The sequence below is a fragment of the Mesoplodon densirostris genome, chromosome 3 (genome assembly GCF_025265405.1).
Source record: "Mesoplodon densirostris isolate mMesDen1 chromosome 3, mMesDen1 primary haplotype, whole genome shotgun sequence".
Taxonomy (NCBI): Eukaryota; Metazoa; Chordata; class Mammalia; order Artiodactyla; family Ziphiidae; genus Mesoplodon; species Mesoplodon densirostris.
Window position 1 is genome coordinate 9222186 of NC_082663.1, and position 26534 is coordinate 9248719.

Here is a 26534-nt window from a genome sequence, read left to right on the forward strand (position 1 = left end):
CGGCTTTTGATGCATCCCATAGGTTTTGGATTGTCGTGTTTTCATTGTCATTTGTCTCTAGGTATTTTTTGATTTCCTCTTTGATTTCTTCAGTGATCTCTTGGTTATTTAGTAATGTGTTGTTTAGCCTCCATGTGTTCGTGTTTTTTTTTTTTTTTTTTTTTTTTACTTTTTTCCCCCCTGTAATTGATTTCTAATCTCATAGCGTTGTGGTCGGAAAAGATGCTTGATATGATTTCAATTTTCTTAAATTTACTGAGGCTTGATTTGTGACCCAAGATGTGATCTATTCTGGAGAATGTTCCATGTGCACTTGAGAAGAAAATGTAATCTGTTGTTTTCGGATGGAATGTCCTATAAATATCAATAAAATCTGTCTGGTCTATTGTGTCATTTAAAGCCTGTGTTTCCTTATTAATTTTCTGTCTGGATGATCTGTGCATTGGTGCAAGTGAGGTATTAAAGTTCCCCACTATTGTGTTACTGTCCATTTCCTCCTTCATAGCTGTTAGCATTTGCCTTATGTACTGAGGTGCTCCTATGTTGGGTGCATATGTATTTATTACTGTTATATCTTCTTCTTGGACTGATCCCTTGATCATGACGTAGTGTCCTTCCTTGTCTCTTGTAACATTCTTTATTTTAATGTCTATTTTATCTGATATGCGAATTGCTACTCCAGCTTTCTTTTGATTTCCATTTGCATGGAATATGTTTTTCCATCCCCTCACTTTCAGTCTGTATGTGTACCTAGGTTTGAAGTGGGTGTCTTGTAGACAGCATATATATGGGTCTTGTTTTTGTATCCATTCAGCAAGCCTGTGTCTTTTGGCTGAAGCATTTAATCTGTTCACGTTTAAGGTAATTATCGATATGTATGTTCCTATTACCATTTTCTTAATTATTTTGGGTTTGTTTTTGTAGGTCTTCTTCTTTTCTTGTGTTTCCTGCCTAGAGAAGTTCCTTTAGCATTTGTTGTAGAGCTGGTTTGGTGGTGCTGAATTCTATTAGCTTTTGCTCATCTGTAAAGCTTTTGATTTCTCCGTCAAATCTGAATGAGATCCTTGCTGGGTAGAGTGATCTTGGTTGTAGGTTCTTCCCTTTCATTACTTTAAATATATTGTGCCAGTCCCTTCTGGCTTGTAGAGTTTCTGTTGAGAAATCAATCAGCTGTTAACCTTATGGGAGTTCCCTTGCATGTTATTTGTTGTTTTTCCCTTGTTGCTTTTAATAATTTTTCTTTGTCTTTAATTTTTGTCAATTTGGCTACTATGTGTCTTGGCATGTTTCTCCTTGGGTTTATCCTGCCTGTGACTCTGTGCTTCCTGTACTTGAGTGGCTATGTCTTTTCCCATGCTAGGGAAATTTTCGACTATAATCTCTAAATATTTTCTTGGGGCCTTTCTCTGTCTCTTCTCCTTCTGGGACCCCTATAATGCGAATGTCGCTGTGTTTAATGTTATCCTAGAGGTCTCTTAGGCTGTCTTCATTTCTTTTCTTTCTTTTTTCTTTATTCTGTTTTGTGGCAGTGAATTCCACCATTCTGTCTTCCAGGTCACTTATCCGTTCTTCTGCCTCAGTTATTCTGCTATTGATTCCTTCTAGTGTATTTTTGATTTCAGTTACTGTATTGTTCATCTGTGTTTGTTTGTCCTTTAATTCTTCTAGGTGTTTGTCCTTTAATTCTTGTAAGTCTTTGTTCAACATTTCTTGCATCTTCTCAATCTTTGTCTCCATTTTTTTTCTGAGGTCCTGGATCATTTTCACTATCATTATTCTGACTTCTTTTTCTGGAAGGTTGCCTATCTCCACTTCATTTAGTTGTTTTTCTGGGGTTTTATCTTGTTCCTTCATCTGGTACATAGCCCTCTGCCTTTTTATTTTGTCTGTCTTTCTGTGAATGTGGTTTTCATTCCACAGGCTGCAGGATTGTAGTTCTTCTTGCTTCTGCTGTCTGCCCTCTGGTGGATGAGGCTATCTAAGAGGCTTGTGCAAGCTTCCTGATGGGAGGGACTGGTGGTGGGTAGAGCTGAGTGTTGCTCTGGTGGGCAGGGCTCAGTAAAACTTTAATCTGCTTGTCTGCTGATTCGTGGGGCTGAGTTCCCTCCCTGTTGGTTGTTTGGCCTGAGGTGATCCAGCACTGGAGCCTACCTGGCTCTTTGGTGGGGCTAATCGTGGACTTTGGGAGAGCTCACACCAAGGAGTAATTCCCAGAACTTCTGCTGCCAGTGTCCTTGTCCCCATGGTGAGCCACAGCCACCCCTTGCCTCTTCAGGAGACCCTCCAACACTAGCAGGTAGGTCTGGTTCAGTCTCCTATGGGGTCACTCTCCTTCCCCTGCATCGTGATGCGCACACTACTTTGTGTGTGCCCTCCAAGAGTGGAGTCTCTGTTTCCCCCAGTCCTGTCGAAGTCCTGCAATCAAATCCCACTAGTCTTCAAAGTCTGATTCTCTAGGTATTCCTCCTCCCGTTGCTGGACCCCCAGGTTGGGAAGCCTGCTGTGGGGCTCAGAACCTTCACTCCAGTGGGTGGGCTTCTGTGGTATAAGTGTTCTCCGGTCTGTGAGTCACCCACCCAGTGGTTATGGGATTTGATTTTATTGTGATTGTGCCCCTCCTGCCATCTCATTGTGGCTTCTCCTTTGTCTTTGGATGTGGGTTATCTTTTTTGGTGAGTTCCAGTGTCTCCCTGTCGATGATTGTTGAGCAGTTGTGACTCCAGTGCTCTCGCAAGAGGGAGTGAGTGCATGTCCTTGTACTCTGCCATCTTGAACCAATCTCCTCAATGCATTTTTGTTATTAACTCAAGTCCATTTTTTTATTCAGACTTCCTCAGTTTCCCCCTAATGTCCTTTTTCTGTTCCAAGATCCCAGCTAGGATCGCATGTGACATTTTTTTGTCATGTCCCCTCGTGCTCCTTTTGGTTGTGACAGTTTCTCAGACTTTATGACTTTGACAGTCTGGGGAGTGCTTGTCAGGTACTTGTCAGGTAGAGTGTCCCTCAGTTTGTATGTGTCTAGTGTTTTTTTGTTTGTTTGTTTGTTTGTTTTGCGGTAGGCAGGCCTCTCACTGTTGTGGCCTCTCCCGTTGCGGAGCACAGGCTCCAGATGCGCAGGCCCAGCAGCCACGGCTCATGGGCCTAGCTGCTCTGCGGCATGTGGGATCCTCCCAGACCAGGGCACGAACCCGTGTCCCCTGCATCGGCAGGCGGACTCTCAACCACTGCTCCACCAGGGAAGCCCCAAGTGTCTGGTGTTTTCTGCGTGATTAGAGTGGAGTTGCGGGTTTTTCAAAGGAGGACTACAGAGGAAAGTGCCATTTGCATGACATCATATGAAGGGGTTTGTTAAAGAAAAAGAAATGTTCAATGACACCTGTTAGAGATGGTCAGGCAGACTTTATTCAAAAATCATCTCAATAGGTATGAGGACCATCACAATGGCATTTTGCACCAGGGGAGAGGGTAGGCTCAACTCCGATTGCAGCATGGATATGTGGGTGTTTATAGCCAAGGAGCAGGGGTCGGGGTTTGGGGACGGGAAATGACTAACAGGAAACATCAGGGAGATTCCGGCCAAACCTACCTAACAAGATCCTTGCTGAAGACAGGCCAGGGTGATCGGATATCACCTGGGGGCTGGTGGAGGATGAGGAATGACCAGATAGCATGGTGGGGATGAGGGTGGTTCTCGTTAAACTGACTTATTAGCAGGGTTATTGCTAAAATGAGATTTTACAAGGAAGGGCACAGATGGGCCTGGGGAGAAGTTTCAGGGGCCTGAGTGAAGTTTGATCTGGCAAAGAATCTTTGTCGGCACAGGCTCTGGACGTGACCGTTGACCCTGATCACCGGGCTGAGGTCATGTTGGCCACACTTCTCTCTTGTGAGATTACCGCTCCACCGCCATCCCCAACATAGTCTACTCTTTGGAGGGGAGTCTCTGTGCACAGCCCACAAGAGAACGAGTGGGTGCTTATGTATCACCTCCTTGGGAGTGGAGCAAATGCATAAGTTTTTTGGAGTTTTCTGCCCAGAAATTTGTCTGTTAGGCCCTTCTTATACAACACCTTATCTCCTGTCATTTTCACAATTGTGAGGTTGATATTATCTCGCATTTTCCAGATGTGGAAACAGAGACTCAGTGAAGTTGACCTACCTCCTCAGGCTCACTCACCCAGATTTTAAGTGGCAGGCTGGGAGCTTGAATTGGAATGTTCTCAGAGCCAGCTCTCTTAAGTACTCCGTTCTCTGTCTGCATGGCCATTTAGTTACTCCACTGAAGCTATGTCATCAAGAATTAATTTATTCCCTGGGCCGCTTAAGCCCTTCTCTTAGGCAGGGTAAGGCTCATGGGGTCAGTGGAGGATGTTCTTTAGCTCTGTGTGGTCAGCCCACTCGTTAAGTCCACTCTGAGGACTTCAGGAACCAAATCCTATTCCATACGGTCAAAGTTGGACTAGGCTCAAACTAGATTTCCATATGGGGCACATTCTGTTATGCAAGGAAGGCTGTGTTCTTCCTATCATCTATCTATCTATCATCTATCTATCTATCTTACTGAAGACAAAGAAAAAAGCTCCTTTTGGTTAATTGTCATGATTTAAAGAAGAAAGGTTAATATCTATTCAGGTTAATATCTATTCATTCTTAGCAGCACTGGGTCCATCCTTGATTTCAGTTGAGCGAGGTTGTCTCGTGATAACAGGTATTGTTCTGGCATCCTGGGAAAGCCAGTGGGGAGCTGAGAGTGATTTCACTGACAGCTCGAGCCTGTAGTCAGTAGTCAGAACGAGTGGACTGCACGTTGGTTTTTCTGATCTCTACATAACATGCAGAACAGACCTGTATAATGGGTCGTTTGTTTTGTGGATTGTCAGTTTTTTCTCTCCCCACCTGTTCAGAGTGTTTAGGATATATCGGTGCAAAGGACATCGTGCTGAAAATACGGTGGCCACGCTCTTTCACGTTTTTAAAGAAACGTTTCCAAACGAATTGCAATTCGTTTCGCTATGACCCTGGCTAAATCTAACTGACAGGTGCTGCAAAGTGTTTAGCTGGACGACAAACCCAACTGAGATCAAAGGACTCCCCTCCCCCGCCCCTGCTCCAACAGTTGAGAGCAGTTAAGCTGCTCTGGGCACCTGACAGCCAGCATCGTCCCCTGGCGGGGGTGTGCTCTGTGAAGGAGAGCAGAAAGCAAAGTGGTGTGAATGACTCAAAAAGTGTCAGCTGCTGGTTGGAACCTGTGAATCACAGAGCGGGAAGGTCCCACCCATTTGCTTCTGGCTTGTTAACCCCCTGACGCGATCATATTAGTCAGTGCTTATCTCAGAAAGTCAGAAAGCTACATGATTTTTGCGATGAGTTCAGGAGGTGGGCTGAGGTCCATGGTGAGGGGACAACACTACTTCTGGAGGAGCCCACACTCTAGTTTCTGTTGCTTGTTTCGTTTTTAACTTGGAAGTTGAGGAGAAGGATGTACTGTTGCTTGGCCAGCAGCCTGCAGTGTCTGGGTGCCATTCAAGGAGGGTAACTGGGTCCCCGCCCGCACTCTGTCTGTCTCAGTCGGCGTGCGATGGGGTGACGGAGCTCCCGCCGTGGGAGGAGTTACTGGTGGGCGTGCACAGCACTGGCAGGACCCGGATGGAGGCCCAGGAGACACAGGAGACAGTCGCTGTGGCAGGCGAGGGGTGGGGTCTCCATGCTGCTGTGCTGGGGGCCTCCTCCGCTCCCTCGGCCTCCCAGTCTGCAGGGCAAGGGGGGCTGCATCTCAGGAGCACCTTGTGTCCCATGGCTGCCCGCCCTCCGGAGGAGGCCTCACCTCCTCTGCCATGTGTCCAGTCTCACCCGTTGCGCTTCCTGATAGCAGCCCGGGGCGGAGCCTCAGGGGTCCTGGCTTCTCCGTGGTGCAGAGGCCTCCCTGCGAGGAGCTAGTGGTGCCCAGTTAGCAGCAGAAGTCGCAGTGCAGTGTCCACCAGGCGTCACACCTGCAGCCCCGACAGTGGGGCTTCCGGGGGGCATGTGTGGGGTGGGGATGATGGCGGGATTTCTGAGCCAGTCCTCGGCGTGTAAGGATGGAGGCTGGGTCCCCAGGCCCTCCATCCAGGCTCAGGTGAGAGCTTCTGCAGACTGCCCACCCTCCCGAGGTGTGTTAGCCGTCACGATTAGGGCCAGGATGGAAATGGCAACCAAGGGGCAGGCTGGCGGGTCAGGGGTCAGGGAGAAGGTGAACAGGAGAGGAAGCCATCTCTCACCTTGGTCCTGAAATCTGAGCCTCTAGGACAGTGGCCCTCAACAGGGGTGATTTTGCCCCCATAGGGGATATCTGACAACGTCTGGACACATTTTTGGTTGTCCTACCTGGGAGGGAGGAGGGGTATGGTAGCTACTGGCGTCTAGTGGGTGGAGCCCAGGGATGCTGCTACCCATCCCACACTGCACAGAACAGCCTTACAACAAAGAATAATCCGGCCCCAGGGGTCAATAGTGCCAAGGTTGACACCCTGCTCTAAGGGACTAAAGAGTCTTCCGGGGGGGAGAGTGGCGTGTCATTTCACTCGAGGACTTAATAAATGTGGTCAGTGGGCTTCGGGCAGCATGGGCATTTGACTCCAGAGCCTCTTTATGTGGCACAAGAGTCGTTTGAGGATCTTTCTCTGGGTGAGCCAGGAGCATCCTGGGAACACTGCTTGTTACGTGATGTTCTCCTTATTCACCGCTATCCAAGAGTGCGTGGGCTTTTTGAAAACCCTCTGGGAGTGAGCAGAAAATCAGGCCCTTTTTTGGAAGTGCGAGACGATAAAGGGGAGAAATCTATATTCTGAAATGAATATTTTTACCTGCTTGGGTTTATGGATAAGGGTCTGGTTAGCAATACTCCCTGGGTTCCCTGCCTCTGTGTGTATGTGTGTGTGTGAGAGAGAGAGAGTGTGTGTGTGTGTGAGAGAGAGAGAGAGAGAGAGAGACAGCCCCCTGAGCGGTGATAGGGTGGCAGTGTGCACTGGCATATCCTGTTGTTCTGATGATGAGATGAAGACTTTCTCCTCCCTGAGGCTCTGGAGTTCTGGGAAATGGCTCCGAGGTTCATCTTCTGTTTTACCTCGGCGTCTCCTGCCGGGCGCCGACAGCGTGCAGGGCCTCCCCGCTGACCAGCCGGCGTCTGCGTCAGGCCAGCTCGGGTTTGCCCACGCCACCCCCGCAGTGTCCCTGCTCCCCACATTCCCTCCTCAATAGGTTGATGGGACAGCTGGGCTTCCAAGTGGCGTGGCAGGAGGGCGTAATGAACCAGAGCAGCAACGGCATGGCCAGGGCAGGGCCCACTGTCTTCTCGTTTCCTGGACTCCTGAGAATTACTTTTTGCGGCCTGAGAAGCAAACACACCCACCCACACACAAACACACACACACCCACACACACACACACCCAGAGCGGTGGACCATTCCACGTTTCCCTCTGTCTGTGTAGGAAGGCCGCTGGAATGCCCGCTCTTTGTGGATTGTGGTCCATACATGTGTGCATTTCTCTTTGCAGGACACGTCACCATCACCAACTACTTGTTGAACTATTTCCCTGGTCTTGACCTTGAAAGGAGGAACGTGTTTGGGTTCACGGCCCTGATGAAAGCCGCCATGCAGGGCCGAACGGAGTGCATCCGAGCCCTGATGCTAGCAGGTACGTCCCCACCTGTGCCCATGCAGTCCCAGGGTCCCGGGAAATGCTGAGTTGGCTCCTTTAAAGAATATGTGTTGAAGGGATGAATTCCCCCCTCCCCATAGAAACCAAGCCTAGTGGATGCAGCAAAGTAACGTTTCTTTGTTGAGAGGTATGGCTGTCATCATCCGAGTTGAAACAAAAACAAAAGCTCCGGCCCGCTCCGCGGCGCGCATGCTCCGTGCGGGGCTGCTCCAGCTACACGGGATATGAGCGCGGGGCGGGGGGGCTGGGCGAGCCGCGCTGGCTGGGGCCCGGCGCTTGGCGGCGGCCCGGGGGCGCTGTGCGCGGCTGCTGAAGGGGCGGCGGCGGCGGCGGCGAGCACTGTGCACGCCAGTGTGGCTCTCTCGCCCGACGCGCGCTCCCGGCCTGTCTCCAGGGCCCTCTGGAGGTGACTCGGGTGGGCCGGGCAGGGCGGCGTTGCCGGTTGGGAGGGCGGAGATGAGGCGATGAGGAGACAGGCCGCCGCCGCCGCCGCCTCCGCTCCCTTCCTGCCCCGGCCGTAGCGGGAGTCCGAGCAGGGGAGAGGCCAGCTGTACCCCCGCCGGGTTGCGAACCCAGACAGAGGAGGAGGAGCCGCCCGAGAAGCAGGCCAGCGCCGCGGGGAAAGGAGGCCGCAGCTTCGGTCGCAGCCGGGGGCCGTCCGGGTTCACGGGCCGCCGCGCTTCCTCTGCGGACGCTGCACTAGGCGAGGCCGCGGGGCCGAGGAAGCCGCCCCCGGAGCCCCCGCCCGCCGGCGCCGCCTCCGAGCCGCCTCGGCCGTAGCCGCGGCCCGGGCAGGAGGCGGCGGCGGCCGGCGAGGCGAGGCGGCCCGCGCCCTGCCTGTCAGGCCACCGGCCCGGCCCTTTTCGGCCCGCGGGCCGCCCCCGATGCGGAGGCGCTGCCGCCGGGGCCATGCCGCAGGCGCCGCAGCCCTACGAGTTCGTCAGCGAAGAGAACAGTCCGAAATGGCGGGGACTGTTGGTCTCGGCTGTGCGGAAGGTTCAGGAGCAAGTACATCCCAATCTCTCAGCCAATGAAGAGTCTATTATGCTGAAGAGCTGATTTTTCAGCTGCTTAATAAATTATGCATGGCCCAACCAAGGGCTGTTCAAGATGTGGAGGAACGAGTTCAAAAGACCTTTCCTCATCCAATGGATAAATGGGCTGTTGCTGATGCACAGTCTGCCGTAGAGAAACGAAAACGAAGAAATCCTCTCTTACTGCCTGTGGACAAAATCCATCCTTCATTGAAGGAAGTTTTAGGGTACAAAGTGGACTACCATGTGTCCCTATATATTGTGGCTGTACTAGAGTATATCTCAGCTGATATTTTGAAATTGGCTGGTAATTATGTATTTAATATCCGACATTATGAAATATCCCAACAGGACATTAAAGTGTCAATGTATGCAGATAAGGTTTTTTTGTTGTTGTTGTTGTTTTTTGCGGTACACGGGCCTCTCACTGTTGTGGCCTCTCCCGTTGCGGAGCACAGGCTCCGGACGCGCAGGCTCAGAGGACATGGCTCACGGGCCCAGCTGCTCCGCGGCATGTGGGATCTTCCCGGACTGGGGCACGAACCCGTGTCCCCTGCATCGGCAGGCGGACTCTCAACCACTGCGCCACCAGGGAAGCCCTGCAGATAAGGTTTTGATGGACATGTTTGATCAGGATGCTATAGGCTTGGTTTCTCTTTGTGAAGATGAACCTAGTTCTTCAGGTGAATTAAACTACTATGACCTTGTCAGAACTGAAATTGCAGAAGAAAGACCAGTATCTACAGGAACTAAATATGATCATAAAAGTGTTTTGAGAAGCTTTTCTTTCTGACAGAAAGCTGTTTAAACCTTCTGATATTGAAAAGATTTTCAGTAACATTTTAAATGTACATGAATTGACCGTGAAACTTTTAGGTTTAATTGAAGACACAATTGAAATGACTGATGAAAGCAGCCCTCATCCGTTAGCTGGAAGCTGTTTTGAAGATTTGGCAGAGGAACAAGCATTTGATCCTTATGAAACATTATCACAGGATATTCTTTCACCAAAATTTAATGAACGTTTCAGTAAGTTGATGGCCAGACCTGCAGTGGCTCTACACTTTCAGTCCATTGCTGATGGTTTTAAAGAGGCAGTTTGTTATGTCCTTCCACGCCTTATGCTGGTGCCAGTATATCATTGTTGGCACTAATTTGAATTATTAAAGCAATTGAAAGCATGTAGTGAAGAGCATGAAGACAGAGAATGTTTGAACCAAGCTATTACTGCTCTCATGAATCTCCAAGGTAGTGTGGACTGAATTTACAAGCAGTATTCACCTAGATGCTGACCTGGGGATCCTGTTTGCCCTTTTTATAATCGTCAATTAAGAAGCAAGCACCTGGCTATTAAAAAAAATGAATGAAATTCAGAAAAACATAGATGAATGGGAAGGCAAAAATATTGGACAGTGTTGTAATGAATTTATTATGGAGGGCCCATTGACAAGAATTGGTGCTAAACACGAATGGCATATTTTTCTCTTTGATGGCTTAGTGATTAGCTGCAAACCCAATCATAGCCAGTCACACCTTCCTGGATACAGTAGTACAGAATACAGATTAAAAGAAAAATTTGTCATGAGGAAAATACAAATCTGTGATAAAGAAGATACTTGTGAGTGCAAACATGCTTTTGAATTAGTATCCAAAGATGAAAACAGCATAATATTTGCTGCTAAGTCTGATGAAGAGAAAAATAATTGGGCGGCAGCACTTATTTCTCTTCATTATCATAGTACTCTAGATCGAATGCTAGATTCAGTATTATTGAAGGAAGAAAATGAGCAACCACTTAGATTACCGAGTCCTGAAGTGTATCGTTTTGTGGTAAAAGACTCTGAGGAAAACATTGTTTTTGAAGACAACTTGCAAAGTAGAAGTGGAATCCCCATTATTAAAGGAGGAGCTGTGGTGAAATTAATTGAAAGGTTAACATGTCACATGTATGCAGATCCCAGTTTTGTTCACACTTTCTTACTACATATCATTCATTTTGTAAACCACAAGAATTGCTAAGCTTACTGATTGAACGATTTGAAATTCCAGAGCCAGAACCTACTGAAGCAGATAAATTGGCAGTAGAGAAAGGCAAGCAGCCAATCAGTGCAGACCTTAAAATGTTTCGCAAGGAATACGTCTAGCCAGTACAATTTAGGATCTTAAATGTGTTTCGGCACTGGGTTGAACACCATTTTTATGACTTTGAAAGAGACTTGGAGTTGCTTGAAAGACTAGAATCCTTCATTTCTAGCGTAAGAGGGAAAGCTATGAAGAAATGGGTAGAGTCAATTGCTAAGATAATCAAGAGGAAGAAACAAGCTCAGGCAAATGGAATAAGCCATAATATTACCTTTGAAAGTCCACCTCCACCAATTGAATGGCATGTCAGCAGACCAGGACAGTTTGAAACGTTTGATCTCATGACCCTTCATCCAATAGAAACTGCACATCAGCTGACACTTTTGGAATCTGATCTCTACAGGAAAGTTCAACCTTCTGAACTTGTAGGGAGTGTATGGACCAAAGAAGATAAAGAAATAAATTCTCCAAATTTATTAAAAATGATTCGCCACACCACAAATCTCACTCTCTGGTTTGAAAAGTGCATTGTGGGAGCAGAAAATTTTGAGGAACGGGTGGCAGTACTAAGTAGAATTATAGAAATTCTGCAAGTTTTTCAAGATTTGATTAATTTCAGTGGTGTATTAGAGATCGTCAGTGCAGTAAATTCAGTATCAGTCTATAGACTAGATCATACCTTTGAGGAAAGAAAAAGGAAAATTTTGGATGAAGCTACGGAATTAAGTCAAGATCATTAAAAACATATCTAGTGAAACTTAAGTCAATCAATCCACCTTGTGTGCCTTTTTTGGGAATATATTTAACAAATATTCTGAAGACTGAAGAAGGGAATAATGTTTTAAAAAAGAAAGGGAAAGATTTAATCAATTTCAGTAAGAGGAGGAAAATAGCTGAAATTACTGGAGAAATTCAGCAATATCAGAATCAACCTTACTGTTTATGGATAGAACCGGAAATGAGGAGGTTCTTTGAAAACCTTAACCCCACGGGAAATGCTTCTGAAAAAGAGTTCACAGATTATTTGTTCAACAGGTCACTAGAAATTGAACCCTGAAACTGCAAACAGCCACCTCGATTTCCTAGGAAATCAACTTTCTCTTTAAATTCTCCTGGAATAAGGCCTAATACAGGCCGACATGGCTCTACCTCAGGGACTTTATGAGGTCATCCAGCACCGTTAGAAAGAGAACCATGTAAAACAAGCTTTAGTCGGGTTGCTGAAACAGAGCTTGAATCAACAGTGTCAGCACTAACCTCTCCAAATACAGCATCTACTCCACCAGTATCTGCTTCTTCAGACCTTAGTGTGTTTTTAGATGTGGATCTCAACGGTGCCTGTGGAAGCAATAGCATCTTTGCTCCAGTCTTCTTGCCTCCTTCTAAGTCTTTCTTTAGTTCGTGTGGTAGTTTACATAAGCTAAGTGAAGAGCCACTGATTCCTCCTCGAAAAAAATTTGATCATGGTGCTTCAAATTCCAAGGGAACTATGAAATCTGATGATGACCCCCTGCTATTCGGCCAAGACAGCCTCCTCCTCCAAAGGTAAAACCCAGAGTTCCTGCTCCTACTGGTGCATTTGACAGGCCTCTGCATAGTCCACCGCCGCCGCCGCTGAGAGCTCCTCTTCCCGATACCCCTCTACCAGTTCCCCTTTGGCCTCCAGAACACTTTATAAGCTGTCCATTTATTCTTCAGCCACCTCCACTGGGACATCTTCACAGAGATCCAGACTGGTTCAGAGACGTTAGTACGTGTCCAAATTCTCCAAACACTCCTCCTAGCACACCACCTCCAAGGGTACCACGTCGATGCTACGTGCTCAGTTCTAGTCAAAATAATCTTGCTCATCCTCAAGCTCCCCCTGTTCCACCAAGGCAGAATTCAAGCCCTCACCTACCAAAACTGCCACCAAACACTTACAAACGGGAGCTTTCGTACCCCCCATTGTAGAGACCTTTGCTAGAAAATGCAGAAACTCCTCAGTGACCCTAGCCATATGTAGTAGTCATTGACACTGGAATGGTATTTGTACAGTTTTTTTAAATTTTATTCAAAAAAGTCATAGTATTTTAGTACTTTTTAAAAATAATGTTCTTACAAAAATGCTACTGATCAAATAAGCTTTTAAAAATTGGAAAAATAAAAATACAGAAGTCCTTTATCCTCAGGTGATCAGTAACATTGCCTTGTCTTGGATCCTCAGTGCTGCCCAAAGGCCAGTATAAAGAATTTATATTGCACTGTAGACTCTGCTAAAATATGGTTTAAAGTGACATTGATTGCATTGAAAGTGGATAGTGCATTTGTGGAATTTTTCAAATTTGAGTAACATGACTTTTTAAGGCAGTGAATTTATACACATATAGGGGGTGTGTGGTGATACTGATTTTTAAGCCTCTTTGACTATCTTCTAGTTTTTACGTCTAGTTTTTACATTTAGGAAGATCGTGAATAACACCCACTGTTCTTAAACTCCTTAATGCCATGTCTTAAAAGCCAGAATTTGCTGCTGAAGAAAAAAGTGAAAAATAGAACGAAAATAATAGAATGCACTATGTTTATTGTTTTGTCGAAGTGTAAACAGACTACCTAACCCAATCATAGAGGAAAAAAGGGCATATATCTTATACACACGTGCCTTTTTGTTTTTGCAGACTATGGTGTCTTTAGCTAATGAGTTGCCTATTGTTTTGGAAAACAAAGTTGATATGCCAAACATGTACAGTTTTGTTTATATTGTACATTTAAAGATAATGCTAATAACCTATATAAATTTATGTGACTCAAGGCCTGTAGTACAGTCTGCTACTTTACTAATTCATAAAGCCAGAGGATACGTTTCTTATGACATAGGAACCAACTGCATTGCCTTCAAAACCAAGTAACTTTCTCTATAAATCTCATGTTAACTAAAAATTTTTAAAGTATTTTTTTAGGTTGGTAATATTTAAACCAGCAGACACTTAAAGCTTTATTAAACTTTTTAATCAGAGATGTGATTAAAACATTTATTTCCCATTTGTATTCCTTCATTCTAAGTGATGAAAAAGCGTGTTTTCCTCTTAGTGCTGTAGAAGCAGTTGTAAAGTAGCCAAAAGCCACATTGTTTATTTACTGGTCTGTGGCCTTTTACTGTGCTTTGTATCAGAGTTCCTAACAAGATTAATAAATCACCCCAGTCTTAATTTTTAAAAGAAAGAAAAAAAATAAGCTCCTGCTTTCAGGGTGGGTGGGAGGTCACAGCACTGGTCACCCCGTAGGCCAGCCCTCCTGTTTCCTCACCCCCTAGCCTCCTCCTGCCTGCATTTTTCTTCACAAATGTGTGCTCTGGTCTTGACACCGGCAAGATGGTCCTATTGAAGGTGGGCAAAGGGATGGCAGGGTCTACCCAGCAGCCTTCCCGGGTGTCTGCTTGCTGGTGGGTGGAGTCACGTGGTCATATGATGTTGTAACTGAGCAAGGGCTTGTGTTCCTGCAGTGCAGAAAGCCATACTCTGATGGTGGGTGTTCACAGCAAAGTTAGGGTTTATTTGCAGGGCACCAAGCAAGGAGTACTGGCAGCTTATGCTCAGAAGACCTGAACCTCCTGATGGCTTTTAGGCAATGGTTTTTAAAGACAGTGTTAGGGGAGAGGGTTGTAGGTTGCCTGACCAGCTTGTTGACCTTCTGATCAGCTGGTGGTGAGGTAACAGGGTGACGCTTCAGGAGTCTCAATCATCAACCTTAGGGTTCCAGCCGGTCTGGGATCTAGTGCTTGTGGTCAGCATAGAGTCACTGTCCTCCGCTGGGAGGGGGTCTTAGTTTCTGCAGAACAACTCAAAGATATGCACCAGATTGTCACCTATATCCCTTCAGGAGGAACTAGGAGTCCTGTGACTCTGTTGTCCTGGTCATTAACTGCTTAAGTCTGCTCTCTGGAACTTGAGGAAGGCCTAGGAGACTAAAGCTTTTTTTCTACAAACAAGAAACAGGGGACATGGATGGGCTTTTGCACCCGGGAAGGCCTCACAGGGTCCTGCTCGGTTTCAATCCCCCCTTTTCTTTGATGTGCATCGATCCTGAGAAGAATAGGAGTGGGACAAGAAAGGGATTAAAGTTTTGGGTAGAGAGGTTCATCATACATTGCGGGAGTGGGAGTTGGTTTTAGGGGTCTTGGTCTCCGTGTGGGGCAGTTTCTTTCTACCTGGCATCACACTGGAATGTTCTCAGGCTGGGCCAGCACGGCAGGCCCCCCTTTGCCCTTTTGGCCTCATCATCTTGAGGGAAGCCCCTCCTCTGAGCCTCTCTGTCCTCATCTGTGAAATGGGAGTAATGACTTCTTCCCCACCTCCCTGAGGATGAAATACATCACTTTGTAAATTCTCTGGGGCTATACATATTTAAGGAACTACTGAGCTGAGTTCCTTGTGACTAATCTCTAGTTGTTTTCCCCCTCACTCTAAAATGGAATTAATGATCATTGTTAGGGCACAACCTCATTGGGTTATTCTGACAATAAAATGAGAAAATGTATGTGAAGCACACACCCAGGGTCAGGCGCAGAGGGAGCATCTCAAACAGTGGAAGATGCTGTTGTCACCGTTATTTAATTTCATTATCTTAGTTTATTTTGTTTTTGTTCTTGGCACTGGGTTCAGCCGGTCTTGCTTGGCCCTACGAGCTCCCAGAGAGGTGGCATCCCCTCCAGTCTCAGTATCTTGAGGACCACGTTAAAATTCTTCCAGGCATCAGCCTGGGCTAGTAGCTCTGTTTAGACAACTTGCTTCTTTTTGTAAATAAACCTTCATTTGGGGATAATTTTAGGTGTATGGAAAAGCGACAGAGATAGTAGAGAGAGCACCCACAGAGCCTCGACTCAGCACCGCCCCCCCCCGACCATGTTAGCCTCTTCCCGAGAGGCAGAAACTGCACAATACAAGTCACTAAAGTGCAGACTTTATCCAGATGTCACCAGTTCTTCCACAGATGGCCCCTGTCTGTTCCAGCATCCCAGCCAGGCTCCCACACTGAGTTGTCACATGTCCCCAGTCTGTTCTGGTCCCCGGAAGTTGCTCAGTCTTCATGCCTTGTCCATGACTTGGTCTTGACACTGGCCAATGAACACTGGTCCCCCAACCTGAGCCCATCTGTCTTTTTCCTTGTGATTAGATTGGGGTTACAGGATTTGTTACAAACCTACTTTGGATTGTTTTTTTCTCCTGCTTTGACTGAAGTGTTTTAGGGGATGCTGTAAGAAAAATAAATTCAGTAAGCAAAGACAGAGGCTTCGAAGATGAAAACCTTCTTGGAATTAAAAAATATCCTAATTAAAATTAATCTCATTGGTTGTGCTTTTGACTCAGTGACAGTTTCATTTTTTTAAAGTGAGATAGCCGTTTCCACAGGGTTTATCAATGACATCAGGGAGGGATGGTTCCTCCTAATTTAATGGTGATTAGGATACTTTTGTGTTTTGGGGGGAGCTTCATCTGCTTTTACTGCTTCTGGATCTAGTTATAATTGAGTGTAAATTAGCAATTCACTTTTACAACCAAAAACTTTCGATGTCAATCCAGGCATTTTCCCCAATGAATTAATTTGAATTACAAACCCTCTTGTTTTCAGATTAATTGCCTTCTAATCAGTCTGGACCGTGCATGGAATTTGCTGTCATTTTTTCCCCTGAGTCTGGTAGAGGTTTCAGGCATTTACAGATCACAGAACCTTTCAGATCTCGCGAGAGATGGGCCTGCTTAAGGGCAGTGTGTTCAATGCTAATGTGTTTTTTTCTTTTCCCTTAGTTATTTGGATAATACATTTGGCATTGAGTTTTATATACCCTACCTTTTCTGTTCCTGTCAACGTGAGCACAACCCCATCAAAGTCTAGAATAATCCACACGAGTGCAGACCTCTAGTGCCTCTGTTCCTGAACTGTACCTGGTCAGAGCAGAAGGGCCAATAGAACCAACTTGGAAATCAGGACCCCTGGTTTCAAATTCCAGCCCCACCATTCAGCCCCTCTATACCCAGGGCCAGTCACCTCCTGCTATGGGCCTGTTTCGTCTATAAATTTCAGTGAATGTCAGTAGTTACTGCAGGAGGTCATGGTGTGGATTGAGTGAGTTCACACTTGACAGCTCTCGGGGGCTCACCTGGCATGGAGGAAGCTGTCCGTTATTGTTGGCTGTCATGGTTATTGGTGACTTTATGTGTTCACTATTATGTGTTAAATGAATGAAAAACTATGGTATATTTTTCCCTTTGAAAATATCCTTGTGATCAGACACTTAAACTTTCTTATGGAGGGTAACTCAGGTTTCTTAATCTTGGCACTGTTGATGTTTGGGGCCAGATAATTCTTCGTGGTCGGGCTGTCCTGTGGGTTGTAGGATGTTTAGCAGCATCCCTGGCCTGTGCCCACTAGGTGACTGTAGCACCCCCCAGTTTTGATGACCAAAAATATCTCTAGACATTGCCAAACGTCCCCTAGTGGGAAAGTGGCCTCTTGTTGAAAACCACTGATATAACTAATGTAAATGGGAAATGAAGGGAAAAGTGAAAAGAAAATCTGACACCTTTTTCAGGGAGCTTTTGAGCTGCCCTCTAAGGCTTTTATTGTTTAACTTACAGAATATTTTCATTTTTTACTATTGCCACTAAGTTACCTTATACTTTTTCCCAGGAAAGTGGGTCACATTTTCTTCTTACAGATGAGTGTGTATGTTTTAAAAGAAAAAACAATACGTGATTGAATGCCTTTCCTGGGTTTGGTACATAGCGATAGAATACTTGTTGAAATGTTTAAACACTTTGCAACAGTATTTTAAAGTCTTCTTACTTCCGTTTGAATTCATCAATACTAAGAAAAACTAAGCCTGTAAAGATCCTAAAATCTGGGTATTTCTTTTGGATTGATGTTTACAGAATCAGGTCATCCTGTGATCATTTTAAAAGCGAAAGGCCATGAGCATTACTACATGTTAATAGTTAGGATAAAACTGTGTATCTCATTCTCATTTTTTCAAGTGCCGTGTTCTTCTGAACCTGAGTGTCTTTCTGCACCTGGGTTGAATTTCCGAGTTGCAGTTTCATAATATTCAATAAGAACTATTTCCTTTTGGAAATAATGAATTATTGAATTGAGTGCCCCCCTAGACTGTTTAGATTTTCCAATAGTTCATAAACTATAGGTGCATATCAGCTCTTATCTTACCTCGTTGGGCCGAACGAAATAGTGTCAGAATTACCAGAACTCAGGCTTTTGATAAAAATATAACCAAGTTCTCGGGCTTCCCTGGTGGCGCAGTGGTTAAGAATCCACCTGCCAATGCAGGGGACCCGGGTTCGAGCCCTGGTCCTGGAGGATCCCACATGCTGCGGAGCAACTAAGCCTGTGGGCCACAACTACTGAGCCTGTGCTCTAGAGCCCACGAGCCACAACTACTGAGCCCACGTGCCACAACTACTGAAGACCACGCGCCTAGAGCCCGTGCTCCTCAACAAGAGAAGCCATTGCAACGAGCAGCCCGCACACCGCAAGGAAGAGTAGCCCCCACTAGCCGCAACTAGAGAAAGCCCGCGCGCAGCAATGAAGACCCAATGCAGCCAAGAATAAATAAATAAAATAAATAAATTAAAAAATATATATATAACCAAGTTCTGAACAGCTGATATATTGGCTCTTTGGTTTTTGGCGTCCCAAGGAGTAACATCAGCTCTGCTGCTGAGATCCCAGGGGTTGGGGATAGGGCTGCAGAACCTTGTTAATTCAGTGGAATATTAATGCCCCCAAGAGACAGGTGTATTGAATAAATGGCTCTTAGAAGCCATATGAGGGAAGCCCTGATTGTCTCTGAAGAGAAGCAGAAGCCGGTGGGGGTGGGCAGGTTCCAGACTGGCTTAAGAGAGCTGGCTTTCATACCTGAGGTGTTGGTGTCATTGATGCAGCACTTGGGTAGCAAAAACAAGCAAACAGAAGCCTTGGATCTCCCTGGGATTCCGGGCAGCAAAGCAGACGGAAAGGAAGGTGGAGGAGGCTCGTTTAATGAACAGAGAGCAGAGGCACTCCCGCTGTACCTCGTGTGCTCACCCTTGTCTGAGGCAAGACCTGACGATGTGTGTCTGGAAAGCCGAAGGATATGACATCACCAGAGAGGTGTCTTTCTGTTTATAGAGGAAAACATGCATTTTCTGTGACTAAGTTGGAGTAGTGTCAAGTTCTTAGGCAGAGACAGGGCTAAAAATCGGGCATTTCATGTCACCAAGGGCGCTGTCTTAGCCTGGGCACCCACGAGAGCCAACCGTGAGACAAGGGGGCAAGTGGTTGTTCTGGAAGCCGGTCAGGCTTACGGAAGCCAGATTGGGAAGACTGGAAAACGTACCAGTGTGAGCTCGTTAGCTGGCTACCCTGCAGGCTGTGGGCTTGAGCCCTGCTGAGACCCTCTGAAAGACTGAAATGCCGGAGGGTAGGGTGGGATCACCCGCCCCACCCCCTTCAAGGGCTCTTCCCTGTGACCCTGCATCCTGAGTATACCCCAAGTGCCCAAGATACAGGCCACAGATAGCACAGGAGGAGGCCTGTAAGGACCGGTCCACAGTGGTCTTGTGTGGCTGTCACCGGCGGAAAATGGCGATTCCGTCGGTCCTCGTCCTCTCGAAGAGAAAGAATTCAGTCCAGAGACATAGAGCAGTTTTAAGTAGCAAGAGTTTTTTATTAAGCAAAGCAAAAGTACACTCCGGAGAGAGAGAAGGGACGCGGGGTTGTTTGGAAACTGGAAGCAGCCCCGTGGTAGGGCTGGGGTTGGTTTTTCAGAGCGGTGGAAAGCCCCTCAGGTCCTGGATCATTTGACCGCTGAGCTGATTGACAGCTTTAGGTAATATAACTTCTTCCTTCTGCGCAGGTGCTTACCCACAGGCACCCGAGCAAAACCCACAGAAGGGTGACGGGTGCAGAAACAGCAATGCTAATTTATTACAAACACAGCGTAATGAACCCCGGGGTACTCTGAGTCACCTTGTAGGTCTTGGTATGCCTGCACCAACCTGTGCTGGCGGTTTTATCTTGTTTGGTCTTGATAAGGCTGGAGACTTTAACGGTCCTTGACCACAAAAGGGAGGCTCTCTGGGCATGTTCTAATCACCGGTGTCCAGGTGGGGGAGGGAAAGATGACCCTGTCCAGGATGGGGCAGGGACCTGCTCACCTCTAACTATCTAACATGACCAGAAGGGTCTCTCTGCAGGAGGGGGACCAGATTGGGGCTCTGAAGGGTAGATAACATGGGGATGGGGGCTTATAGATAAGAAAACATGGGGATGGGGGCTTATAGATAAGAAAACATGGGGATAGGGGCTTATAGATAAGAAAACATGGGGATGGGGGCTTATAGATAAATAGGAAAGGAAGTGACGCACCCTGGGCTCTGCCTGCCTCCTGCTGGTCCCATGTACCTGGCCTTGACTGTTGGGGGAAAGCATCCTAAGAATGAGCAACGGAAGGTAGATTGTTTTCCTTTAGTCCCTTTTACAATGCTTTCTGCTTCCAGTAACAGAAATCCTGACTTGACAGTGGCTTAAAGAAAGCAAGTGTCTGTCTGTCTCACCTACTGGAAGTCACCATGCAGAGCATGGCCCTGGACTTCGTGAGGGCATCACAGACCCAGGTTTCTTCCTCTTGTCCACTCAGCTCCACACGGCCCCCCAGCCACCTGCCAGTGTGTCGACTGGTCACCTCATGATTGCACGAGGGTCACCAGAGCTCCAGGCCTCAGATTCATCGGTCCCTTCGATCAGGGTGCAACAGCCTTCTCTTTGGGGCTCACTGACCAGCTGTAAGGGAGACTGGGAGAATGGGGAACAAGATGGCAGGTCATCGAGGTTAGAACTATAATCCTCAGTGGGGTGGGGATGTGTGTGATCCCCCAGGGGACATTTTTGGTTGTCACAACTGGTGGAGTGCTACTGGCATCTAGTGCACAGAGAACAGGGATGCTGTTAAAAGCCCTACAGTCCCCAAAACAAATAGTCATCTGGCCCCAAATGTCAGTATTGCCAAATTTTGGAACTCAGAGATAGACCAGTCATGATGCATTGTCTAGAACTGAGTAGTTGCTGCCTTTAATGAAATAGAGGATTCTGTATAGACAGCTCACAGCACTCAACGTGGCAGCAAATGGACTCATTGGCAGGAGGCCAGCCTTTGCACGGCTGGAGCCCTGGGCGAAACAACATGGGGTGGGGGATGAGGATGCCGATCGCCTCTTGGGCAGGCGATGGGTACTTAGGCCTTTCAGAGGTGCTCTGTATTCTCTGAAAGATATAACGTGCTAATCGTCAGTACTTGCCTTTCATGATTTAATGACTATGCCCAGGCCTTTAATATTACCCTTAATAGTACTTTCTTAAGGAAGTGAATCCCTCATTTATAGCATGACGCAGATTCTTGAGCTGCATTACAGTCAGAATGGCCTCTGTTCTTTACAGTGTTTGTATTTTCCAAGATGATTTTGAAAAGGAAGAGGTGCACTCAACTTTTGACAGCTGTTCCTTTCGTTTTCCATTAGCATTTGAAAAATGTCTCTTTCAAGCAGCGTTCATTAAGATTTTAATTTTTCAGTTTGCTCCTTTTTTAAGTAACGTGCAACGAATTAAGGTTTAATATGTCATCTGTTTTTTGCAATGACATTTTTACTGCCCTCTTTTCATTTGAGTCCGTTTATAAATTGTACTGTAGCTAATGAGTTCCATCCTGATTTCCAGTTCCCAGTAATTACCACTCTTCTGATATGTTCTTTAACGTGTCACAGAATTAAGAGCATTACCGGGCGAGCTCAGGTGAGTTGGGTCTGCCTCAGCCATGGGGCCACTGAGGGCTACGGGGGCGGGGAAGTCGCTGAGACCCCCTGCTGCTCTCGTTCGTATTCACCAGCCATCGCATGTCGGACACCCCGGTCTCTGTGGGATGTAAATGCAGAAGGCTCTGCCGGGCCTGGTCCCTGGGTAGACTAGATAATTGCCCTATTCCCACATTGCTTTGCCAGTGGAAATATGACTAATGGGACTTGAAATCCTGAATGATTTTTAACTGTATGTTTGGCTGAGATTGGACCAAGATTAATTGAACAGCAATCCCTGATTAATTTCTATTTTACTACCAAGCTGAAACTTATGAACATTTTATCAAGTTGAGCTGAAGTTTAACTTTGCAATATTGAGGGGGCAGTGGCTGGTATGGAGGAGACTTATTAAGGAAGTGACCAGTGTGAGGGAGACCGTGAGGATGTAGGAGATGCAGCCTCTGTCCTGCAGAAAGACAGAACCGATGGGAGATATATATTAAGAGATTTATTTCAGGGAATTGGCTCACGCGATCTGGGGGGTTGGTAAGCCTGGAATCTGTAGGACAGGCCAGCGGGCTGGAGACTTGGGCAGGAGTGGATGCTGCAGTCTTCAGGCTGAATTCTTTCTTCTCCAGGAAACTTCAGCTTTTGCTCCTAAGACCTTGGACGAGGCTCACCCACATTTTGGGTGGTAATCTGGACTTAAAGTCAACCAGTTGTGGATGCTAACCGCACCTACAAAACACCTTCACAGCGCACCTAGATTAGTGTTGGATTAAGTCCCTGAGTACTAGACCCTGGCCCTGTTGACACAGAAAAGTGTCACCGAGGAAGAGCCCCCCAGCAGGGTGGTGGGAAGTGCAGGCAGCTGAGGGTCAGGACCCAGGTCTGAGCACTTCTCTCTTACCAGCTTCGAGGTCACCAGCAGTGCCCTCAGCCACTGGGACCACCATCCATTCTGTAAGAAACGTTTATTAAATGCATGCCTCCTACCAGCCAGAACTATATGTGTTAAGGAAGCAAAAATGACTACGCTTTTGCTTAAACTGCCTCTGTCCTGGAGAAGCCCACGACCCACAACCAGCTAACCACCGGCACAAAAAGTGAAGGACCACACGTTTCCTGTAAGATAAGAACCATAATCGTCCCCACAAAAGATCTTGGAGGAAAAAGGGAGATGATAAATAAATAGGACACTGAATGCTTTGCCCGTGAGTTACTGTTAGTATTTTTAGAACATTCTAGTATCATCTGCCAAGTGTTACAAAGCACCTTTGTGGTCTGATTGTGTGTCCATTGCTGGAAAGCCATGAAATCTTATTTCTATAAAAAAATTCCACGATTTAGGTGCTGAGTTTAGGGGGTTTTATTTAGGAAAGATAAACCATTAAGTGGAGCACTTAAAGGTCGGTTGTGTTACAATAGTAAACGCAAGAGGTGACGGTCAGGTGTGGGTTCATCCCGGTGGCCCAGCTCCAGGGTAGAGTCTGTTAGAAGGTTTTGGAAGTTTCGCCTTTGATCCATTTCACTGTCTTTCCGTTTTCTGCCTGTGGAAGGGAGGTCTTATGGCATCCACCCATTCCTGTTTCTACTTTGCGGTTTTCAGGGGCAGATGTCCACGCCAGGGACCCTCACCGCGGGATGTCGTCTCAGGAGTGGGCTACTTACACGGGACGGTTTGAAGCGGTCCACGCCATCCAGAGGCTGCTGGAGCGACCCTGCCCAGAGCAGTTTGGGGAAAAGTACAAGCCAGAGTTGCCGCTGGCCCCCGAGGGGGGTCCGAAGACTGCGGGCTCCAAGAACTGCTTGCAGAGGCTCACCGAGTTTGTGCGGTCCATGCTGGCCTCCCGCTTGCGCCAAGGCCTGGAGGATGGGGGCGTCCTGGACCACATGGTCAGGATGACCACGAGCCTCTACAGCCCTGCCGTGGCCGTCGTCTGCCAGACCATGTGCCCCGAGAACCCCCCCTGTGTGGGGAAGAGGCGGCTAGCGGTGCAGGAAATCCTGGCGGCACGGGGGCACCCGGACACGCAAGCCCAAGAGAGGGACAAAGCGGAGGGCACCGAGCGGCGATTCTGGACCTGCCAGGCCGCGGGGGTCTCCAGAGAGGGGGCCCCCAGAGCCAACTGCACGTCTTCTTCCCAGCTGCCAGCCGCCCCGCGGAAGGCCAGCCTCCTGTCCCTGCAGCTGCTGCGGCGGAGCAGCGTGCGGCCGGGCGTGGTCATCCCCAAGGTGCGCATCAGCAAGGCGCCCGCGCCCACCTTCCAGCCCGAGCGGGTGGCGAAGGGTAGCACCAAGGACAGCACCCACCTGCAGCTCCCCAAGTGGCGGTACAAGGAGGCCAAGGAGGAAAGAAGGAAGGCGGAAGAGGCGGAGAAGCAGCGGCTGGCTCGGGCGCGCAAGGAGAAGCGGGCGCCGTCCTGGAGGAAAAGGACGTGAGGGGGCGTGGCGGGGAGGCTTGGTCGGGGGGCGGCTCCTCCCTGGGAAGGAGGCGCCTCCGCCTGGCCCTTGCCTTTTACGCACCACACGTCCCCGTGCCCGCAGGCTCCTTGGCCCTAGAAAACGTTTGTGTTTGTTCAGGCTGCACCCAAGAGTGAACTGGGCATAGCACTAATCGATTAGTGGGAGTTTTACCTAAAAGTTTATCTTTAGAACCTCAGTTAGGAAATTTTTAAGACCAATTTATCAGAAGGGCGTTTTCTGTATAATTCTGTCTTTTTAATCACAATCAAATGTGCAGCACTTTACCAGCCCCATACAAAGATGGGGCTCTTTGTAGTTAGAATGTTTTTAATGCATTTGTCTGAAGACCCTTTGTTTAAAGTACCGTTTCTAGCAATGATTACTTGTGATATCTCTATGATTCCACACAGAATTTATGGCATTCTCCCCCCTTTTGCTGTTTGTTTGGGTCTTTGCCTTTCCATCTCATGTGGGTGCCCATGAGCACTGCATGTTCTTAATTGGATTAAGTGATGCAGAATATTTCTTTCCATTTGATGGAGGCATTTACTTTACAGCAAAATGATCAAGTAAGACAGAGGAATCAGATTTCCTTGTATCGTACTTTTTAAGCTCTCTTGTCCATCCAGTGCTAAAAAATGATGAAAACCCAGTTGTCAAAGTATGAGACTGCGTAGAGAAGCACGTATTTATTGCTAGAACTAAACTCATTTTAAGCAAGGAATTTTAGATAAAATGTATACAAGGTCTTGAACATATTCAAAAATAGATATTGACATAAGAAAAAAAGTATTTAAGAAAATAGGGGCAAATCTAATAAATTATTACTAGAAATACAAAAGTAAGTTATGTGCTCTTAGATACATTGAATTCAGTTCTCCTTAAAATGTAAAAAAGATGCAAAAAGCCTAAGGCACCCAGAGTTCTGCAGACTGCTGAAATGGGGGCAGGCGTAAATTTTTAGAGAAATAGGGATTACAATTGAATACTTAGGCAAACGTGTTTTAGGCAAATTTGCCTGGAGTGAGCTGGGTTGCTTCCTCCTCCTGACTCAATCCCAAGGAATCCCTGGTGTGGAATTACTTTCATTTTTTCTTTGATGACTGCGCCTGATCTTCAGTTTACCCTTATGCCGACTTTGTAGAATTTCCAAGATGTTGGGACTTTGGCAGAGCATGTATGTGATTTGCCCCGGGCCCTGAGCTCTCCGAGGGAGTTATCTCCAAAGCACTGAGAAATTCTAATGAATCTCTGGCCATCTGGGTTGCAGAGTCTCTGTCACATATGCACGACCAACAGCACTTTATTTACATATTATTCTGCTCAGAAGCCATAGATTTAAACTATTACAGACCAGTTTGGAAGCTCTTTATTATAACTCTAGATTCGCAGGGGAAATCGTGCTCCCTGGCTGTGCGGTAATGAGCACCTGTCTGTCTCATTATGCGGGTGGGGTAGCGCCAGCTCCCCCTCTTCTCCCCCATCCTTCAGAGTTGAGCATCTCACACTCACCTTCCCCAAAATCTCAATAAACAGACCATCAGGCTGCACCCAGACTGGTGGGAGACAGGCGTGATGATAATCCAGCTCTTAAAGTCAGATTTTAGTGAGTTCCTCCCTCATCCCAGAAGGGCACAAGAAGAATGGCACAGAGGTCTGGACCCACTTTGAGCATCACTGATATAGTTGGCTGTTGGGTCACTTTTGTACCTAAGAGCTGAGGTTGGCCAAGTCCCCTTGGATGAGATGGAGGCTGGTCCCCGACGTGGAGAGAAACACCCGTTTCCCTGACAGTCCAGTCCATATCCTTTGAGATCATTTTCGTGTTTACGTATTTTTGTTGCTTTGAATGGTTGGCTGCATTTTTCTCACCAAGGGGTCAGCCCTCCTCCCTCCCTTCCAGTGTCGGTCAGGGATGGGGCACTGATGAGCAGTGTCCCCCCCCCAGCTCTGTCACCACATACATTCCCTGCTGACCCCTTTGCCTCCTTTTTTCCTTTTTCTTTGTTTTGCCTGTTTTCTGCTCCAGATTTAGCTAAATGCCTTGATCATCCCTGGCACCACTACTCTGAGATCTAAAAAGGGCGGAAAAGCAAGGCAATGCTGAGAGATCAACAGTGTCCCTGTGGAATTATCATGTCGTGCCCTCCAAACACCCGAGTGTGAATGAACGGCACATTCCGCCAGCTGCTTCTGTGCAGAATGTTGGCACAATTCTCCCACCTCCACCCCGCACCTTCCCCCTTTTTTTTTTCTTTAAGGAGAGAGACTTGGTTTGCTCTCCTGGCAGGTGATAGCACCGCCCTGCCGTAGGTCCGCTGTCTGCTCGCACTCCTCATGTCTATTAACTGTAAATAGTGAATTTCAAGTTGACAGGTACCCTCTCAGGGATTTATATATAAATACAGTTAGGGGAAAAGTTGAAGTATATTTTAAT

General features: G+C 47.1%; 1 protein-coding gene and 1 pseudogene across 1 annotated transcript in view; both read left to right on the top strand.

Annotated features, from left to right (window-relative positions):
- The window catches only part of ANKRD33B (ankyrin repeat domain 33B), an 84828-nt gene extending 60755 nt beyond the window's left edge, over positions 1-24073 (top strand). Inside the window, exons 3-4 of the mRNA XM_060091587.1 lie at positions 7534-7674; positions 23241-24073. Of these exons, the coding sequence (XP_059947570.1) occupies positions 7534-7674; positions 23241-24073 (974 nt within the window). The remainder of the gene's footprint in view (positions 1-7533; positions 7675-23240) is intronic.
- LOC132485107 (son of sevenless homolog 2-like) lies at positions 8608-12803 on the top strand (annotated as a pseudogene).
- Positions 24074-26534: the final 2461 nt, after the last annotated feature.